Source organism: Bufo bufo, chromosome 6 (genome assembly GCF_905171765.1).
Source record: "Bufo bufo chromosome 6, aBufBuf1.1, whole genome shotgun sequence".
Classification (NCBI taxonomy): domain Eukaryota; kingdom Metazoa; phylum Chordata; class Amphibia; order Anura; family Bufonidae; genus Bufo; species Bufo bufo.
In genome coordinates, this window is record NC_053394.1 from 311151150 (window position 1) to 311168201 (window position 17052).

The 17052-nt window shown below is 43.1% G+C and overlaps 1 protein-coding gene across 2 annotated transcripts in view; it reads left to right on the forward strand.

Moving 5' to 3' along the window:
• The window catches only part of LOC121003290 (ubiquinol-cytochrome-c reductase complex assembly factor 1), a 122491-nt gene that overhangs the window by 72318 nt on the left and 33121 nt on the right, over positions 1-17052 (forward strand). For both annotated transcript variants that reach the window (XM_040435014.1, XM_040435015.1), the window contains one exon: positions 1747-1855. In XM_040435014.1, the coding sequence (XP_040290948.1) occupies positions 1747-1855 (109 nt within the window). The remainder of the gene's footprint in view (positions 1-1746; positions 1856-17052) is intronic.

Below are 17052 nucleotides of genomic sequence, written 5' to 3' on the forward strand. Positions count from 1 at the left end.
TCAAAAAATAGTCAAAGATCTAAATCTGCAAGTAAAAAGGATTACAAATCTGGGTCCGGCTATCGGTGTCGATATGGTTCATGGAAATGTCCCCCCTCGACACCCACGGCCCCTTGGTTTGGTATCCCTCTCGGCAGGGTGGGATCCCGATCCATCTGCTGACATATGTAGGAGACCCCTACTTCGGCTGTTTACCTTATTTTGGTGATATTTTGTACAGCTCACATCGGTGTATTGTATAAGCATATTGGGCAATTTGCCCTTAACCAAGATGGCGATGTCTGTTTGATACCATACAACGCATGCGCCACCTTTTCTGCAACATGACTCATAGGATGACGCTTATCTGGACATGCGCATTGAAGAGACAGAGACGCTCAACGAACGCGATGGTCTATGTGGGCGCTATTGCCTCCTAAGGTTCTATTTCTACGATCCATATTCCTCATTATATCACTGTTTTTATTATGATCTTTACTGGCATGATTTTCACAGAAAGGGGTTCATTCCCGAGAATATAGATTACATGACACATGTCACTTTATGCACATGCACTTTGTGTTCTCTGTAACAGATGTATGTAATTGGATGCTAATTGTAACTTCCATCTGATTGGTCCCACATTTATGAAATGTCTTTTATATGCCCTCACTTTCACTGTTTCCATGCTTGAGGAAGGCTCTTGTGAGCCGAAACGTCGCAAGTTGTGCCTTTTTTATGGGTGAATAAATCGTTTATTTTTCACTATCATCTTGGAGTGCAGTCCAACTTCTTCCGTCTCTACAATACTTGGGATACTGCTGCTATCCTGTGCTGGACATTGCACCCACACCTTGGCTGGTGCTCCCGCTGGATTTTCTCTTTTTTTCTATATATATATATGACACTTTACTGCTACAATCAACACAGGCTTAGTAAGTGACATATAGTCATCTTACATACACATTGGTCAACAGTACCCAGAAAGTGGCCAACCCATGTAAGGATAGCTAATTGCACAACTCTCCACTCTGTACGGGTTTCAGGAAAGTTTTAAAGTAATATAGCAGTTTGGGTTAGGTCTCAGAATTTGGACCAGTAGGACTGGTTTAGGATATTGAGGATGGGCCGCCTGACTGGATAGGAGCATGAGTAACAACCTGACCTGTCACTTCTAGACAACTGAAACCTTTATGGAAGTTTTCTCCATCTTTGCTGGAGCTTCCTCCTTTTAGAATATTAAAGCGTGTAGGTCTCCAACACAACAGGGTGTAAAGTCCATCCCGAGTACTTGACTTCACTTCTTACTACTTCAGTTATCCACTTACTAAGTGTAGATTGTTCCTTGAGTTACAGGCACTTCTGTGATGGGTAATAATATAAATTACAGCAAGTTATGGTCATTGAGGCACAAAGGAAATTTTATATGCAAAAAACGGCAAATTGTTTCTACTTATAAGAAGTTTACTTGAAACTCTAGTTTTGCATGCACTGTAGGACAGGTCATGTTCCTTTACTGTTCTTTTTGTGCTCTAGATATAAATATTTTTCTGGTTCTTTACATCCTAAAATGTTACAAGAATTTGATCACCAAGGATGGAGCATTACAGTACATCAATATTAGACAAATGTTTTTATAGTGATCCTGCAGATTTTAAATGTGTCCTATGATGATGTCACCCTTAAAGACTGAGTGGAACCATAGCTGGATTATATCAACAACTGGACATTGAAGGGCATTGGATTGACAGTAATGTGTTTTTATAGGATGTGCTTGGTTCGAATAAAGCAGGAAGGACGAGCTGGAAAGTACATGTGCAGATTTATTGTCTACTCCATGTGGGAAGATGTTGAACAGCGTGGGAAAGTCATGGGGGTGAGTTGTGTTATTTCATATGCCATATTCCGTATTGCTTGATGATGCATATAATTTGTTTAGAACAGAACTGTATCTGTCCATCTAATCTATCTATCTATCTCATACCTATCTATCTGCCATATTTTAAGCCATATAAGACGCACCTAGGTTTTAGAGGAGGACAGTAAGAAAAAATATTTTTCATTAGACCTCATATCAGACCCCCAATCAGATCTCAGCTCAGACACCAATGTGAATTTCCCCCAATCAGACCTCAGATAAGAGCCCCATGCCTCTCATCATCCCCCAGCAGTCTCATATCAGTCCCCATTGCCTCTCATAGTCGCCCACAGCAGCCTCCATTGCCTCATACCAGCCCTCAGTAGTACCCATTGCTTCATATCAGCCCCCAGTAGTCCTTTAATTCGCCAATCTTATATTCACTTATCCATCCATCCATCCAAACTAATCTCCTGGCACATCACTTATTGTATTTCATTGGCTTGTGCCATTTTTCAGGCTTCAGCCAGAGGATGCCGCATCTGGCCATCTTGCCCTTGCAGAAGTCAAAAGTGGAGAGGCACATTGCATCATAGTTTGGGTCCCAAGCTCTGTGATGTCCATATGCCCTAAGTTGACAAAACCGAGATTGTTGGTGACCGAAACAGGAAAGAGAAACACATCTGGAAGGTTTAACCTAAGCTGCCCTCTTATATAAAACCTTTTCATATTTTATTCAGTAGCTTCTGGATTGTCTTGGTTTTATACACAGTTTTGTGTGTGACACCACTAATGGCTGCTGTTCTGCACACATAGGCGTTGTTAGCTACAGACCCTAAATGCCAGATGAATTTTGCAGTGTTATGTACAGATAAATCTCGATCCAGTTAAAAAGGTTTCTGCATATGGGTAGGGGCATGCAGACATCTCAGAGGAAAGCTGGGTAAAGAACCCTGCATGGGTCGAAACGTAGCAACTACGTGTTGGATATGTTAATTTCTTGTGCATGAATGTGACATAGCAATTTACTTACTGAAGCTCTCATTTGCATAAAGAATAAGCCTTATTTCTCAGGGACACTTCGACTGATTTTCACAAGACAGGTATCATTTTAAAGAGGACCTGTCACCGTTCCCGACATGCCTGTTTTAATAGTTTCATGCAATCCCCATATAATAACAATTCTGTAGCATCTATTATTATGTCTGTATGTTGTGCCATTCCTTTATTATTCCTTCTAGAAGTTATGAGTGAATTGCTAGCAGTCTGCAGTAAGGGTATAGAGGGGAGGTAACAAGTTGGGGGTGTGTACCTGCACAGACTCTCTCTATCCAATCAGTGCCGCCATTGTCAGACTGTGCAGGGACGCACCCCCAACTGGTGACAGGTCCTCTTTAATCAGCAGGTTTAACTCTACCAGGTGGTTTGTCTGGTTTATTAGGGATGGTCATGCTGATAGATGCTCTTTAATTCTATTAAAGGGGTTGTCCAGCAGAACAATTGTATTTTGTTCTTGAATCCTAGTGAAGCATCCTAGTGCTTGTCTAGACTGCTTATCTAGACAAATCTGATCTGCCATTTTAGAGTATGAAAAAGCTATGTGGCAGCCCGCGTAGTAGATATAATGGCGGCAATGTTGACAGTGACCCATCTTTCCCAAAAGCAGGTAATACCTGCTAGAAGAGGGCAGCCCAAGGGCTTAGACTCAGTTGATTTTCTCCAAAAGCCATCCAAAGCCTAAGTCCACCATATTTATATAGCAGTCATTTGTGAAGCTCCCAGTAACACATGGTTGAAGCCTTGCAGTAAGAACGCTTCCAGAGCGAGGAGCACGAGGCAGATGGGAAGAGGCGGAAAGTAGAGGAACTGCAATCAACCAGCATCATTACAGAAAGAATATAATTATCACAAATGAATAGCGGAGTGTAAGTGCTTTACCAAATCACCGGCCAAAATACACTGACTCCCTTCTTCTTCACTTAGTACCAGAATGCAGTTCAGTGCAAATAAATGAATTGAGTTTTTCCTAAATCTGGCAGCGAGCAATCTGCGAGTAGAACCGTGTTTTTTTGCAAAAGATTAAGGAAAATTGGCAGAATTATGGGTAATCCTACACTATGTTGTCATTTTTGGCTCCATTTGCAGCAGAAACCGAGTAATATTTGTATCTTTTCCTCTTCTTGGCCCTTTCATTCCATTTTTTTTTTCTTTGAAATTAGCTTTTATCATCATATTTTCTTAGGACATTCATCCACAATAAACTGTGACAACTTGGGAAGTTTCCACGGTAAAGGGCTTGTCTGTTGCAATTTTTTAAAAATGCCTCACACTGCTACTATGTTACTCCACTGTGTATTTTTTTCCATTTTTTTTTCTATCCCATCCACCCCTCCTAACACGCACGAGGGCAAAAACAGGGCAAAGTAATAATTTTTATTCACTTCTGAAAAGTTGAAGCAATAAAGAGAGCCTTGTTAGCATCAGAGAGCCCGGCAGCCCGAGGTTTTCATAGGCCTGCCATTGTTTGTTTTATCTGTCATTTGGAACCTCCTGAACTCTTAAAACCTTGGCAAGAAAATCCGTTAACTGTTGGCCTGCTTCACCCCACGTACACAACCTGTTCTCAGAGCAAGTGCTCCTTTCACGGAGGGGAGACTGTGCTGCCTTGTTTAATGTACAACATTCAGGGATCACTCTGTCTGTGGACCTATAGGAGGAGCAGCCGGTGTTACACTTTAACATAAATGCTGGAGCAGATTTACTAATCCTTGCTAAAATTTAAACAGTATAAACTGAGACTAGTCAGTCTAAAAATGCCCCAGACTGCTAAGTAGTTGATACTAGATGATAAATCTGGTGCACCTTTAGGCTGGAACCTACTAGGTGGCTCATGTACCTTGCACTAGAATTTGAGCACAGTTTTTGCGCATAATATCGCAACTTAAAGGGAGTCTGTCTCCAGCGACCTCCCTATTCAGCTGTTTCAGGGGCGGACTGGAAGCTTAAAGTGGCCCTGGAAAGTGGGGCCCATGTTGTATGTGGGTCCAAACTGACAGAAGTAAAAACTATACTAAACCAAGCTTCTTTAAAGGGGTTTCCTGGGAATTCATAAAATAAAATGAAAATACTTAAATATTGCTTGATTTTTAAATACACTCCCAGATACCTTTCATCATTTAGAATGTCTTGTTTTGCCTGGGGAACAATCATCAAGGGAAATAAAATGTCCTAATCACACTGCAGGACAAGTTACTTCAGAACACTGAGCTAAAGAGCTGCCTCATCCTCCTCTCTGCTCTGCTTGTCAGGGATTATGATCCTGAATACAGTTGATAAGATCTTCAGCTGAATCTCTGTACGAAAGGCGTTCATGAAGAGACATGAAGTACATAGAGGACGGACAGGTCAGACTATGGTAATGGAGACTGCATACAAGTGCTGCTGCTCATTAGCCACAAACTACCCTCCTCTCCGTACTTCATGTCTTCTCATGACCTCCATTCCTACAGAGATTCAGCTGAAGATCTTATCGGCTTTATTCGGGATCATAATCCCTGACAGGCAGAGCAGGGAGGAGGATGAGGCAGCGCATTAGCTCAGTGCTCTGAAGTAACTTATCCTGCTGTGTGATTAGGACAGGTTTTGTGTGTACTAATAGCATGGTGGCCATTTTATTTCTCCTGTTGATTGCTCCCCAGACAAAACAAGCCATTATAACTAATTATTATTATTATTATTATTTTTATTATTATTATTTATTTTAAAGTGCCATTAATTCCATGGCGCTGTACATCCACCTGGGGTTACACAGAAATAAAAAATACAGTAAACAAGAAACTATTAACAGACTGGTACAGAGGGGTATAGGACCCTGCCCGCAAGAGCTTACAATCTATAAGGGAAGGGGAGAACACAGTAGGTGAGGGTATGCTTTTGTGGCTATGTGGTGGCAGCATGCTCATTGCAGATGGTAGGCTTTCCTGAAAAGGTGGGTGTTGGGGGATAGCCTAATGTGCTAGGGCAGTGAGTTCCAGAGTAGGGGAGAGGCACGTGAGAAATCTTGTAGTCGATTGTGTGAGGAACAGATAAGAGGAGAACTGAGGAGGAGGTCCTGTGAGGATCTGAGAAAGCAGGTCAGAGATCTGAGAAAGCAGGTCAGAGATGTAAGGAGGGGACAGGTTGTGGATGGCCTTATATGTAGTTGTAAATATTTTAAACTGAATTTGCTGGGCAATGGAGAGTCAGTGAAGAGATTGGCAAGGGGGGAGGCAGAGGAGAAACGAAGGGAGAGTTGGATTAGCCTGACAGCAGAGTTGAGAATAGATTGGAGGGGAGCAAGAGTGCTTGATGGAAGACTACACAGGAGGATGTTGGACTAGTCCAGGCAGGAGATGACGAGAGCATGCACTAGTATTTTAGTTGACTCAGGGTTGAGGAAGGCGTGAATATGAGAGATTTTCTTAAGTTGGAAACGGCAGGTGGAGGTGAGGGTTGGGATGTGTGGCTTAAAGGACAGGACAGAATCCAATGATACCCCCAGGCAGCGGGCCTGCGAGACTGGAGAAAGTGTTGTGCTATTAACTGTGATGGACAGGTCAGGAAAGGGGGCTGAGTGACATGGGGGAAAGAAAATGAATTCAGTTTTCTCCATGTTGAGTTTTAGGAAGCGGGAAAAGAAGAATCAAGATATTGCTGACAGACACTCTGGGATTCTGGATAGGAGGGAAGCAACAACTGGGCCAGAGAGGTAGAAGTGTCGTCAGCATAGAGATGGTATTGGAAGCCATGGGACTCTGAGCTGTCCCAGGACGAAAGTATAAGTGGAGAAAAGCAGGTGACCCAGGACAGAGCCTTGAGGGACACCAACAAGAAAGGTGGTGTGATGAGGAGGTAGTGTTTGAATGGGAAATGCTGAAGGTTCTGTTGGCGAGGTACAAGGAGATCCAGGAGAGGGCTAGGTCTTTGAAGCCAAGGTAAGAGAGGATTTGTAGGAGGAGAGAGTGGTCAACAGTGTCGAAGGCAGAGGAAAGGTCAAGAAGGAGGAGCAAAGAGTAGTGGCGTTTAGCTTTGGCAGCTAGCAGATAGTTGGCGACTTGGTTTAGGGCAGTTTTAGTGCAGTGATTTGGTCTGAAGCCGGATTGCATCTGATCAAAAAGTGAGTGGGATGAGAGGTGAGAGGACATTTCGAGATGGACATGTTGTTCTAGGAGTTTGGATGCAAATGGCAGCAGTGAAATGGGACGATAGCTGTACAAAGAGGATGGGTCCAGGGACGGTTTCTTGAGTATGGGTGTGACGGTTGCATGTTTAAAATAGGAAGGGAAGATGCCAGTGGTTAGCGATAGGCTGAAGAGGTTCTTTAGGGCAGGGATAACTATAGCGGTGGGGTTAGGGATGAGGTGGCATGGGATTGGGTCAAGGGCACAAGTGGTGAGGTGTGACTTGGAGACTAAGTTGGAAAGCTTTTCTTCTGTGATGGTGGTAAACTGGGTTATGTGGGAAGAGCTTTGGGTGGCTGTGTAGAGGTGTAATGTGGAGTGTTTAAAGCTTTCACTGATTTTATCAATTTTATCTCTGAAATATGAGGCAAAGTCTTCAGCTGAGATGAGGGGTGTTGGAGGGGGGACAGAGTAGTGAGTTATAGGTATTAAACAGTTGTTTGGGGTTACGGGAGAAAGATGATATGAGAGTAGTGAAGTAGTCGTGTTTAGAAGAGGTGAGTGCAGACTTGAATGTGAGAACACCGCTACTTTTTATGAGATAAAGTCCTCCTTGGAGTGGGTTTTCTTCCAGCGCCGTTCTGTGACTCTGGAAGCTTGTCTCAGTTTTTTTGTTTGATTAGTGTTCCAGGGTTGTCGACTCATTTGCCGGGTTCTTGTGTGTGTCAAATGGGCGACTGAGTCAAGGGCTGAAGTAATTGTGGTGTTGTAGAAAGTAGCGGCTGTGTCAGTGTCATGAAGAGAAGATATGGTGGATAGTGGTGAGAGAGAGTCTGAGAGTGTGTGAATGGAGAGGTGTTTGAGATTTCTGCAAAGGTGTGGTAGTTTATGGACTGGAGGAGCAGTTGAGGAGAGAGTGGATGAAAATGTAAGAAGATTGTGATCTAAGAGGGGGAGAGGAGAGTTTGAGAGATTAGATAGGGAGCAGAGGCGGGTAAAGACAAGGTCTAGTGTGTGTCTGTCTCTGTGGGTGGCTGTGGAGTACCATTGAGTCCAAAGGAGGCCTTTAAACTCCTAAGGCGTTTGAGTTTTGTGTGTCAATAGGGATATTGAAATCCCCCATGATGATGGAGGGGATGTCAGCAGAGAGGAAGTGAAGAAGCCAGGTATTGAAATGGTCGAGAAAGGTAGAAGCAAGGCCTGGTGGACGGTAGATGACTGCTATTTGAAAGTTGCAGGGAGAGAAGATGTGGACGGAGTGGACTTCGAAAGAGGGGAGGTTGTGAAAAGGTGGAGCAGTTCCCTGATAAGAGGAGGCCACCATGTCTGTCTGGGCGGGGGGGGGGGGGGGGGTGAGTAAACTGAAGGTTCCCATAGGATAATGCAGCATGGGAGGCTGTTTCTGTAGGTGTCAGCCACGTTTCTGTGAGGCCCTGGAATAAAAATTTCTTGGAGATAAAGAGGTTGTGGATGTAGGAAAGTTTGTTACAAATGGAACGCAAGTTCCACAATGCTACAGATAGAGAGGGTGGGGGAGCAGGGGTCAGGTGAACAGGTATGAGGTTTGAGGAATGAGTGCAGTTAGTGGCAGGGGCTTTGTAACGGAGGGGAGATAAAATGGTGGGGACAAAACAAGGGGGGCCTGGATTAGGAGATATGTCTCCAGCAATAAGGAGAAGTAGAGCAAGGGTTAGCAAGTGAGTATAGGATAGAGCAAGAGGTGGTTGATCATGTTTAGATGAGAAGATCTGAGTGTTTAGGAGGAGTTCAGCAGAAGTGGTGAGAGGGTAGTAGGGAAGGTGAGATAAATAGCTCTATCAGTTTTAGGAATAGTGGGCTTACGAAATAGTATGAGGGATATGAAGGTAATCGTGGTAAACACAAGTGAAAACATGTTAATGCAGTGATGTTGAAGATGATAGTATAATAATCTTTGTAGCAAATGGTTTACCTTCTGTTCACTTCTGGTTCAATTCCTGGTACAATTCCTGCATTACACTTAAATGTGGCACTTAGATGTGCACAGAAATGACCAAGAAAGCTATTTGGGAATATATTTAAAATCTATATTTAAGTATTTTCAGTCATTTTATTTTATGGATTCCCAGAGAACCCATTTAAAGAAGCTTGGTGTAGTAATGGTTAAATGAGTTCATGTTATATTGTGACTGGCATTTCTTGCCAGCTTTGCCATTTCCCATGACAAACATCTTTGGGCAGACATGTATGTGAGTTAGGAAAACAGCGTGGCACAGCCCAGTCGGCTGTTCTATAATCCCAACCACCTTTGGTCGCCACATCCAAAGATAGGTGAAGATCCCAAACCGGCATCTATCAGACATTTATGGCCTATTCTATGGGTGTCCCAGAAGTGAAGCCCCCAGTGATGATACATTTATCATGTATCCTGATAACTCCTTAAAAGCTGAGAAGAATAAAATGCTATAATGAACATGGCTGCTTTATATACTGTTGCTTGCACCTTTTTTATAGGATGGAGTAATCCTGATCGTGGCCTTGTATAAGGAGGAAAACCTCATCATGACCATGCAAGGTTTTTCAACCATTTCACGCAGACATAGTCCTCAGAAGTAGAATATATATCTGGAATTATCTTATGTCATTGCTACAGTCAGTAGAAAGCAATGGTACAGAGGTTTGTAAAAGCTCAATGTATAGCACAGGAACATATAGTAGTTGGAAAAGGATTGCTGGTAAATGGGTGATGAAACAATGAAAGCAGTCTTACAGCTGTGCTGGGGAGTGGCATTCGACCAGTCTGCAGCACAACCCTCTGAAAGAAAATGGATGTCAATGCCGCAACGTTTGTACAGGTGCAGCACGGGAAACAATGAGTCACTGTACATCTGGAGCTTTCTACCGAGGTCCAAACTTATAGAACTAAATGGCAGGGCTTCATTTCTGAAGGATCTCGGCAAAGTTCCAGTACTTGCTTTAAGTCTTCCATAAAAAACAGTGCAGGACGCTGGGATAGTTTCAATATTTCTATATACATCTACCGGTTATATCTTTATGTATAATGTATTATTTTAAAAAGAAAACCTATGTTTTTGAAGGTTACCTCATGTAAAATAATGAGATGTTGAGCTTGGGGATATCTTTTTGAGATTCTATTCACTGTTGTTATGTAAATATCAGCCTGTTGTGATGGGCAACCTCTTCTAACACCTTCACGCTACATGATGTATATATCTGTCATGAGCGAGGAGTTTGTCACGCTCTGTAATGGATATATAAATCACCATGATCTATTGAGTACTGCCATTGTCATGAGCTCAGCAGCCAGGGCACAGCTGATAAACACAGCCAGGCCCCTGCCAAATTATTGCCAAATCTGACATCTTAGATGCCGCAGCCACTGTTAACAGAGGGAAGTGGCTCACTCTGTCAGCCCATCGATCCACCCTGCAAAATGATTAAAAAGTGCCAGTGGGTTGACATGGGAGATGGGGCCTAACAGTGGCTCCCAGGCATCCAGCTTAGTACATCTATTAAGTCCTGCTGGAAGTGCCAGTAAGGACGAGGATGACCCCACTTTTCTTTTGTCATCCGCGTCCTCGTCATCATCTAGCGAGGATGATGAGCCCCCAAGGCAGCGGAGACGCCGCCAGGCGGAGCAAGGGGACCGCCATGTTAGGGACCCTGTAGCCCACCCTAGTACGAGCAGCTCTGGGGCTCGTACTAGTTTTCCGGCCCACCAGTTAAATCCACCGGAGCCCCCTGCCGGTGAACTTGTCTGATATACCCCAGAGCGATTTGAGCCCGTGATTCCTGACTTTGTAGGCCAACCAGGAATCCAGATTTCCACAGTGGGCTTCACTGAATACGACTACTTTAGTCTTTTTTTCAGTGACCACTTTGTAAATCTAATGGTGGAGCAAACAAACCTCTACGCCCAACAGTTTGTTGCTCAACACCCGGGCTCCTTTTTGTCTAGGCCCGGTGGCTGGACTTCGGTCAGTGCAGTCGAGATGAGGACGTTTTGGGGCCTCGTGCTGCACATGGGCCTAGTCAAGAAACCTAGTGTCAGGCATTACTGGAGTGGGGACGTCCTCTACCAGATGCCACTTTACAGTACGTCCATGACACGCTCCCGGTTTGAGTCCATCCGGAAATGCCTGCATTATTCAGATAATGCAGCATGTCCCCCCAAGGTGATCCTGCCTATGATCGCCTGTACAAAATCAGGGCGGTCATCGATCACTTTGGGGCCAAATTTGTACAGGTCTATGTACCTGGAAGGGAGGTCGCGGTTTATGAGTCTCTTGTTGCTTTCAAGGGGAGACTCCTTTTCCGCCAGTATGTTCCCTCTAAGCAGGCGAGGTATGGCGTGAAGCAGTACAAACTTTGTGAAAGTACCTCAGGGTACACTTAGAAGTTTTGTGTGTACGAGGGGCGAGATTCCCGTATTCAACCCCCAGAATGTCCCCCCACTCTGGGTGTTAGCGGGAAACTTGTGTGGGACCTTATGCACCCACTGCTAGATAAAGGTTACCACCTGTACGTGGATAATTTTTATACTAGTATCCCCTTGTTCCAGTCCCTCGCCGCCAGATCCACGTCCGCTTGTGGGACCATGTGGAAAAATCAACGCGGCCTCCCTACCCACCCCCTCCAGGTACCTATCCCCAGGGGTGATACCTGTGCCCTTACCACTGGAAACCTGTTGCTGGTCAGATAGAAGGACAAGAGGGATGTCCTTGTACTGTCCACAATTTATGGTAACTGCATCACCCCTGTTCCTGTGCGAGGTACCTCGGCAACGGTCCTCAAGCCCGATTGTATCATCGACTACAATTGGTATATGGGAGGAGTTGATCTCTCTGATCAAGTCCTCAAGCCATATAACGCCATGCGCAAAACCCAGGCATGGTACAAAAAAGTTGCGGTCTACTTGGTGCAGGTTGCCTTGTACAACTCTTTTGTGCTGTCCCAGAGCGCTGGCAGCACAGGGACATTCCTTCAGTTCTATGAGGCAGTCCTCAAGGACCTGGGCTTTTCTGACCGGGAAAGAGCAGGCCGTAGTACCTCGGGAACTGGAGGTGCCCGGATCGTCCCTGGCCAACACTTTCCAGGTGTGGTCCCCCATACTGGAAAGAAGGGACGGACCCAAAAAAAGTGCAGAGTGTGTCACGGAAGGACACCACTACTCGGTGTGACACGTGCCCCGATCATCCGGGCCTCTGCATTATTGGTTGCTTCAGGGAGTACCACACTTCCATGGAGTACAGCCACTGACAATCGGATAAAATACTGGTTCTCAGACTTGAGACACTAAAACAAAACAAAAAAATGTTTTTCAAAAATATTATTTAGTAAAACTAAAATAAATAAAAAAAGAAGACCTATTAGGTATCGCCGCATCCGTAAGAATCTGCTTTATAAAAAATTTTTTTTCACCTTACAGCACAAAAATTGTAATAGCAAGCGATCAAAAAGTCATATGCCCCCAAAATACTGCCAATAAAACCGTCCATTCATCCCGCAAAAAATGAGCCCCTACCTAAGATAATCGGCTAAAAACTAAAAAATATAGTGTAAAACATAAATAAATTTGTACATTGATACACTTGATACATATTAGGTATTGCCGCGTCCGTAATAATCAGCTCTATAAAAAATACCCCCCAACCCCTCGGATGAACACGGTCCAAAAAATTAAATAAAAACGGTGCCAAAAAAGCTATTTTTTGGCAAATTTTCCATTTTTAAATCCGTTTTTTTCCCCCAGTAACAATGCAAGGGTTAACAGCCAAACAAAACTTAATATTTATTACCCTGATTCTGCAGTTTACAGAAACACCCCATATGTGGTCGTAAACTGCTGTATGACCAAACGGCAGGGTGCAGAAGGAAAGGAACGCCGTATGGTTTCTGGAAGGCAGATTTTGATGGGCTTTTTTTTTTTTTTTTTTTTTTTTCCACCATGTCCCATTTGAAGCCCCCCTGATGCACCCCTAGAGTAGAAACTCCATAAAAGCGACCCCATCTAATAAACTACACCCCTCAAGGTATATAAAACTGATTTTACAAACTTTATTAACCCTTTACGTGTTCCTCAACAGTTTATGGTAAATGGAGATGAAATTTCAGAATTTCTATTTTTGGTAACCTTTCCTCACAAAAATGTAATATAGATGAAGCAAAAATCATATGTACCCTAAAAATAGTCCCAACAAAACTGCCACCTTATCCCGTAGTTTCCAAAATGGGGTCACTTTTATGGAGTTTCTACTCTAGGGGTGCATCAGGGGGGCTTCAAATGGGACATGGTGTAAATAAACCAGTTCAGCAAAATCTGCCTTCCAAAAACCATACGGCGCACCTTTCCCTCTATGCCCTACTGTGCAGTAGTTTACGGCCACATATGGGGTGTTTCTGAAAACTACAGAATTGGGGCAATAAAGATAGCATTTTGTTTGGCTGTTAACCCTTGATTTCTTACTGGAAAAAAATGGATTAAAATTAAAAAGTTGCCAAAAAATTGAAATTCTCTAATTTCATCTCCATTTGCCAATAACTCTTGTGGAACACCTAAAGGGTTAACAAAGTTTGTAAAATTAGTTTTGAATACCTTGAGGGGTGTAGTTTCTTAGATGGGGTCACTTTTATGGAGTTTCTACTCTAGGGGTGCATCAGGTGGGCAAAAAAAAATGGAAAATTTGCTCAAAAATTTTAATTCTGAAATGTTATCTCCATTTGCCATTAACTCTTGTGGAACACCTAAAGGGTTAACGACGTTTGTAAAAATCAGTTTTGAATACCTTGAGGGGTGTACTTTCTAGAATGGGGTCATTTTTGGGTGGTTTCAATTATGTAAGCCTCACAGTGACTTCAGACCTGAACTGGTCCCTAAAAATTGGGTTTTTGAAAATTTCAGAAAAATTTCAAGATTTGCTTCTAAATTTCTAAGCCTTGTAACGTTCCCAAAAAAACAAAATGTCATTCCCAAAATGACAAAATCTCAGAATGGCCTGGATAAGTCAAAGAGTTTTAAAGTTATCACCACTTAAAGTGACACTGGTCAGATTTGCAAAAAATGGCCTGGACCTTAAGGTGAAATATGGCTGTGTCCTTAAGGAGTTAAGTACCCAAAGGTGGCCAGCCATTGGTTTGTGTGAATTAGGGTGTGCACGCACTAGCCCTTTGAGAGCTTGGAGGAGCGCACCCTAGGGGCATAGGGGAGAGGGTTTGCTGGCAAGGAGCAGGCTGCGGCCTGCAAGGAATAACAGGCAGGTGACTCTGGTGATTAGGCCTGCCTCGAGGAAGCAGATGAAAACCAGCAGGTCTAGACTGCAGAAGTGGAGCATTGCCCTTGTACACTAGGGAGAGCAGAACAAAATCCATAATAAACCAAACTCTAAAATTATTATAAAAGTAATTTACCCTACACGAATGGGACAGGTGGCCAACAATGGGACATGGTTTCAAAGGTTAAAGGGTACCGTAACTAAAATGTTATACTGCTTAGAGTGTTCTGCCTGATCGGGTTTCATCGGCTCTGCTTAGCTTTTTGAATGTGTGAAGTATGGATCCATAAAAATTATATGGCATCTGTACTCCACGAGCTTGAAAAGCCAAGCAGAGCCAGTGAAAGCCAAAGGGGCAGAGCGCTCTGAACAGTTTTTTCTACAAAGTTAGTTAACCTTTAAGAAAATGCTGCATCAATATCAGATTGGTCACAGTCTGACACACGGCACTCTCCTCATTAGGCATTTTCAAGGGGTCACGGTGCTAGTTCAATGTGAGCAATGAAGAAGAATGAACATTTGGTCTGTTTAACTGCACGCCATCTACCTAGCAGCGGCAATGCAGGATATTGCAGCTTTGTCCCATTCAAGTGTATGGGACAAAATGACAATACCCTGGACCTCTGCTACTAATATAACAGAGTAAGTTGGCTTATGTAGTCAATGAAGTAACCACTTTGCTTGCAACAGCCTTTTCAAACAGCAGATCAGTGGGGATGCCAAGAATCAGACCCCTACCAATCTGAATTTGACTAGTATTCATTTACTCAACCCTTTAATTTTTTTTAGTTTTTTTTTATCATATCTTTTCATACAAAAATCCTGAAATATTCCAATTTTTACACTAGCCACTGGAGCACACACTTTATATTTTCTGCAGCTGCATAAGGCCTCTTTCACACGGGCATCATGGATTCGGGCCGGATAAGATGCGGGTGCGTTGCGGGAAAATGCGCAATTTTTCCGCGCGAGTGCAAAACATTTAATGAGTTTTGCACGCACGTGAGAAAAATCGTCATGTTACGTACCCAAAACCGAACTTCTTCACAGAAGTTCGGGTTTGGGTTAGGTGTTGTGTAGATTTTATTATTTTCCCTTATAACATGGTTATAAGGGAAAATAATAGCATTCTGAATACAGAATGCATAGTACAATAGGGCTGGAGGGGTTAAAAAAATAATATAATAATTTAACTCACCTTAATCCACTTGTTCGTGCAGCCCGGCTTCTTTTCTGTCTTCTTCTTTGCTGTGCAGGAGGAAAAGGACCTGTGGTGACGTCACTGTGCTCATCACATGGTCCGTCACATAATCCATCACCATGGTGATGGATCATGTGATGGACCGTGTGATGAGCACAGTCACGTCACCACAGGTCCTTTTCCTCTTGCACAGCAAAGAAGACGACAGAAGAGAAGCCGGGCTGCGCGAACAAGTGGATTAAGGTGAGTTAAATTATTTTATTTATTTATTTTTTAACCACTCCAGCGCTATTTTACTAAGCATTCTGTATTAAGAATGCTATTATTTTCCCTTATAACCATGTTATAAGGGAAAATAATAATGATCGGGTTCCCATCCCGATGGTCTCCTAGCAACCAGGCGTGAAAATCGCACCGCATCCACACTTGCTTGCGGATGCTTGCGATTTTCACGCAGCCCCATTCACTTCTATGGGGCCTGCGTTGCGTGAAAAACGCACAAAATAGAGCATGCTGCGATTTTCACGCAACGCACAAGTGATGCGTGAAAATCACCGCTCATGTGCACAGCCCCATAGAAATGAATGGGTCCGGTGCAATGCGTTCACCTCACGCATTGCACCCGTGCGGAAATCTCGCCCGTGGGAAAGAAGCCTAAATCTGTCTCACGGCGTTCCGAGACAGAAATCTGGTACATTTTATTCAGACTATGTCCACGCGGTATTCTGTTCCAGCAGCGGCCCAGAACACTGGAATGGCTGTATCCGGCATAGCCGGGCAACCCAGGGGCCCAGCATATCCCATTGACTATAATGGGGTCCATTGGGTTTGCTGCATAAATGCAGATTTTCTGCTGGAAAAAATACTGCTGCAACGGTATTTTTCTGGTAGAAAGTCGACATTCATGCTGGAAATTATATTCTAGTGAATTGAGATCTGGCCGTGACCGGCTATGGTATAGACGGCAATTCCAGTATTCTGCTCCTCTGCCGGAACACAATACAGGAACCCAAATGTGAATGCAGCGTGAGTAAATCTGCCCTAATATTTCTGTGCTACATATGGATATCTAATTAATAAAACTAACATTAAATGTATGGAACAAAGTAAAGATAGTTCTCTGCAAATTTTTGTACAAATACTTTTTGTTACTTCTTTTTAACATGTATGTATACATATGTGTGTATATATATATATATATATATATATATATATATATATATATATTGTAGATATGTTTTTTTTTTTAATACAATAATGCAAGAGTTAATCCCCATAAAAAAGCGAGTTGGTTTTTAGTTCAGGTATATAGAGTGAAGTACTTCAATTAATGGAGCCTGAGTTTATTTTTCTTGCCTCTTTACATTTGCCTGATGTAAGTTTTGTAATAAGTGTTAAGCAATTCTCAGGGTAACAATTTTACTGCGCCATAAAAAGAGCGCAGCAAATATATCGTAAGTCGCGGAGTTTGTTTATTTAAAAACTGAGAGGTAATTTATGGAGTGTGCTACATGTAACCGGGTCTGCCTTATTAAAGCCAAGTAATCCTAATTTACAATGTATTCCACTGAGAAAAAACATGTC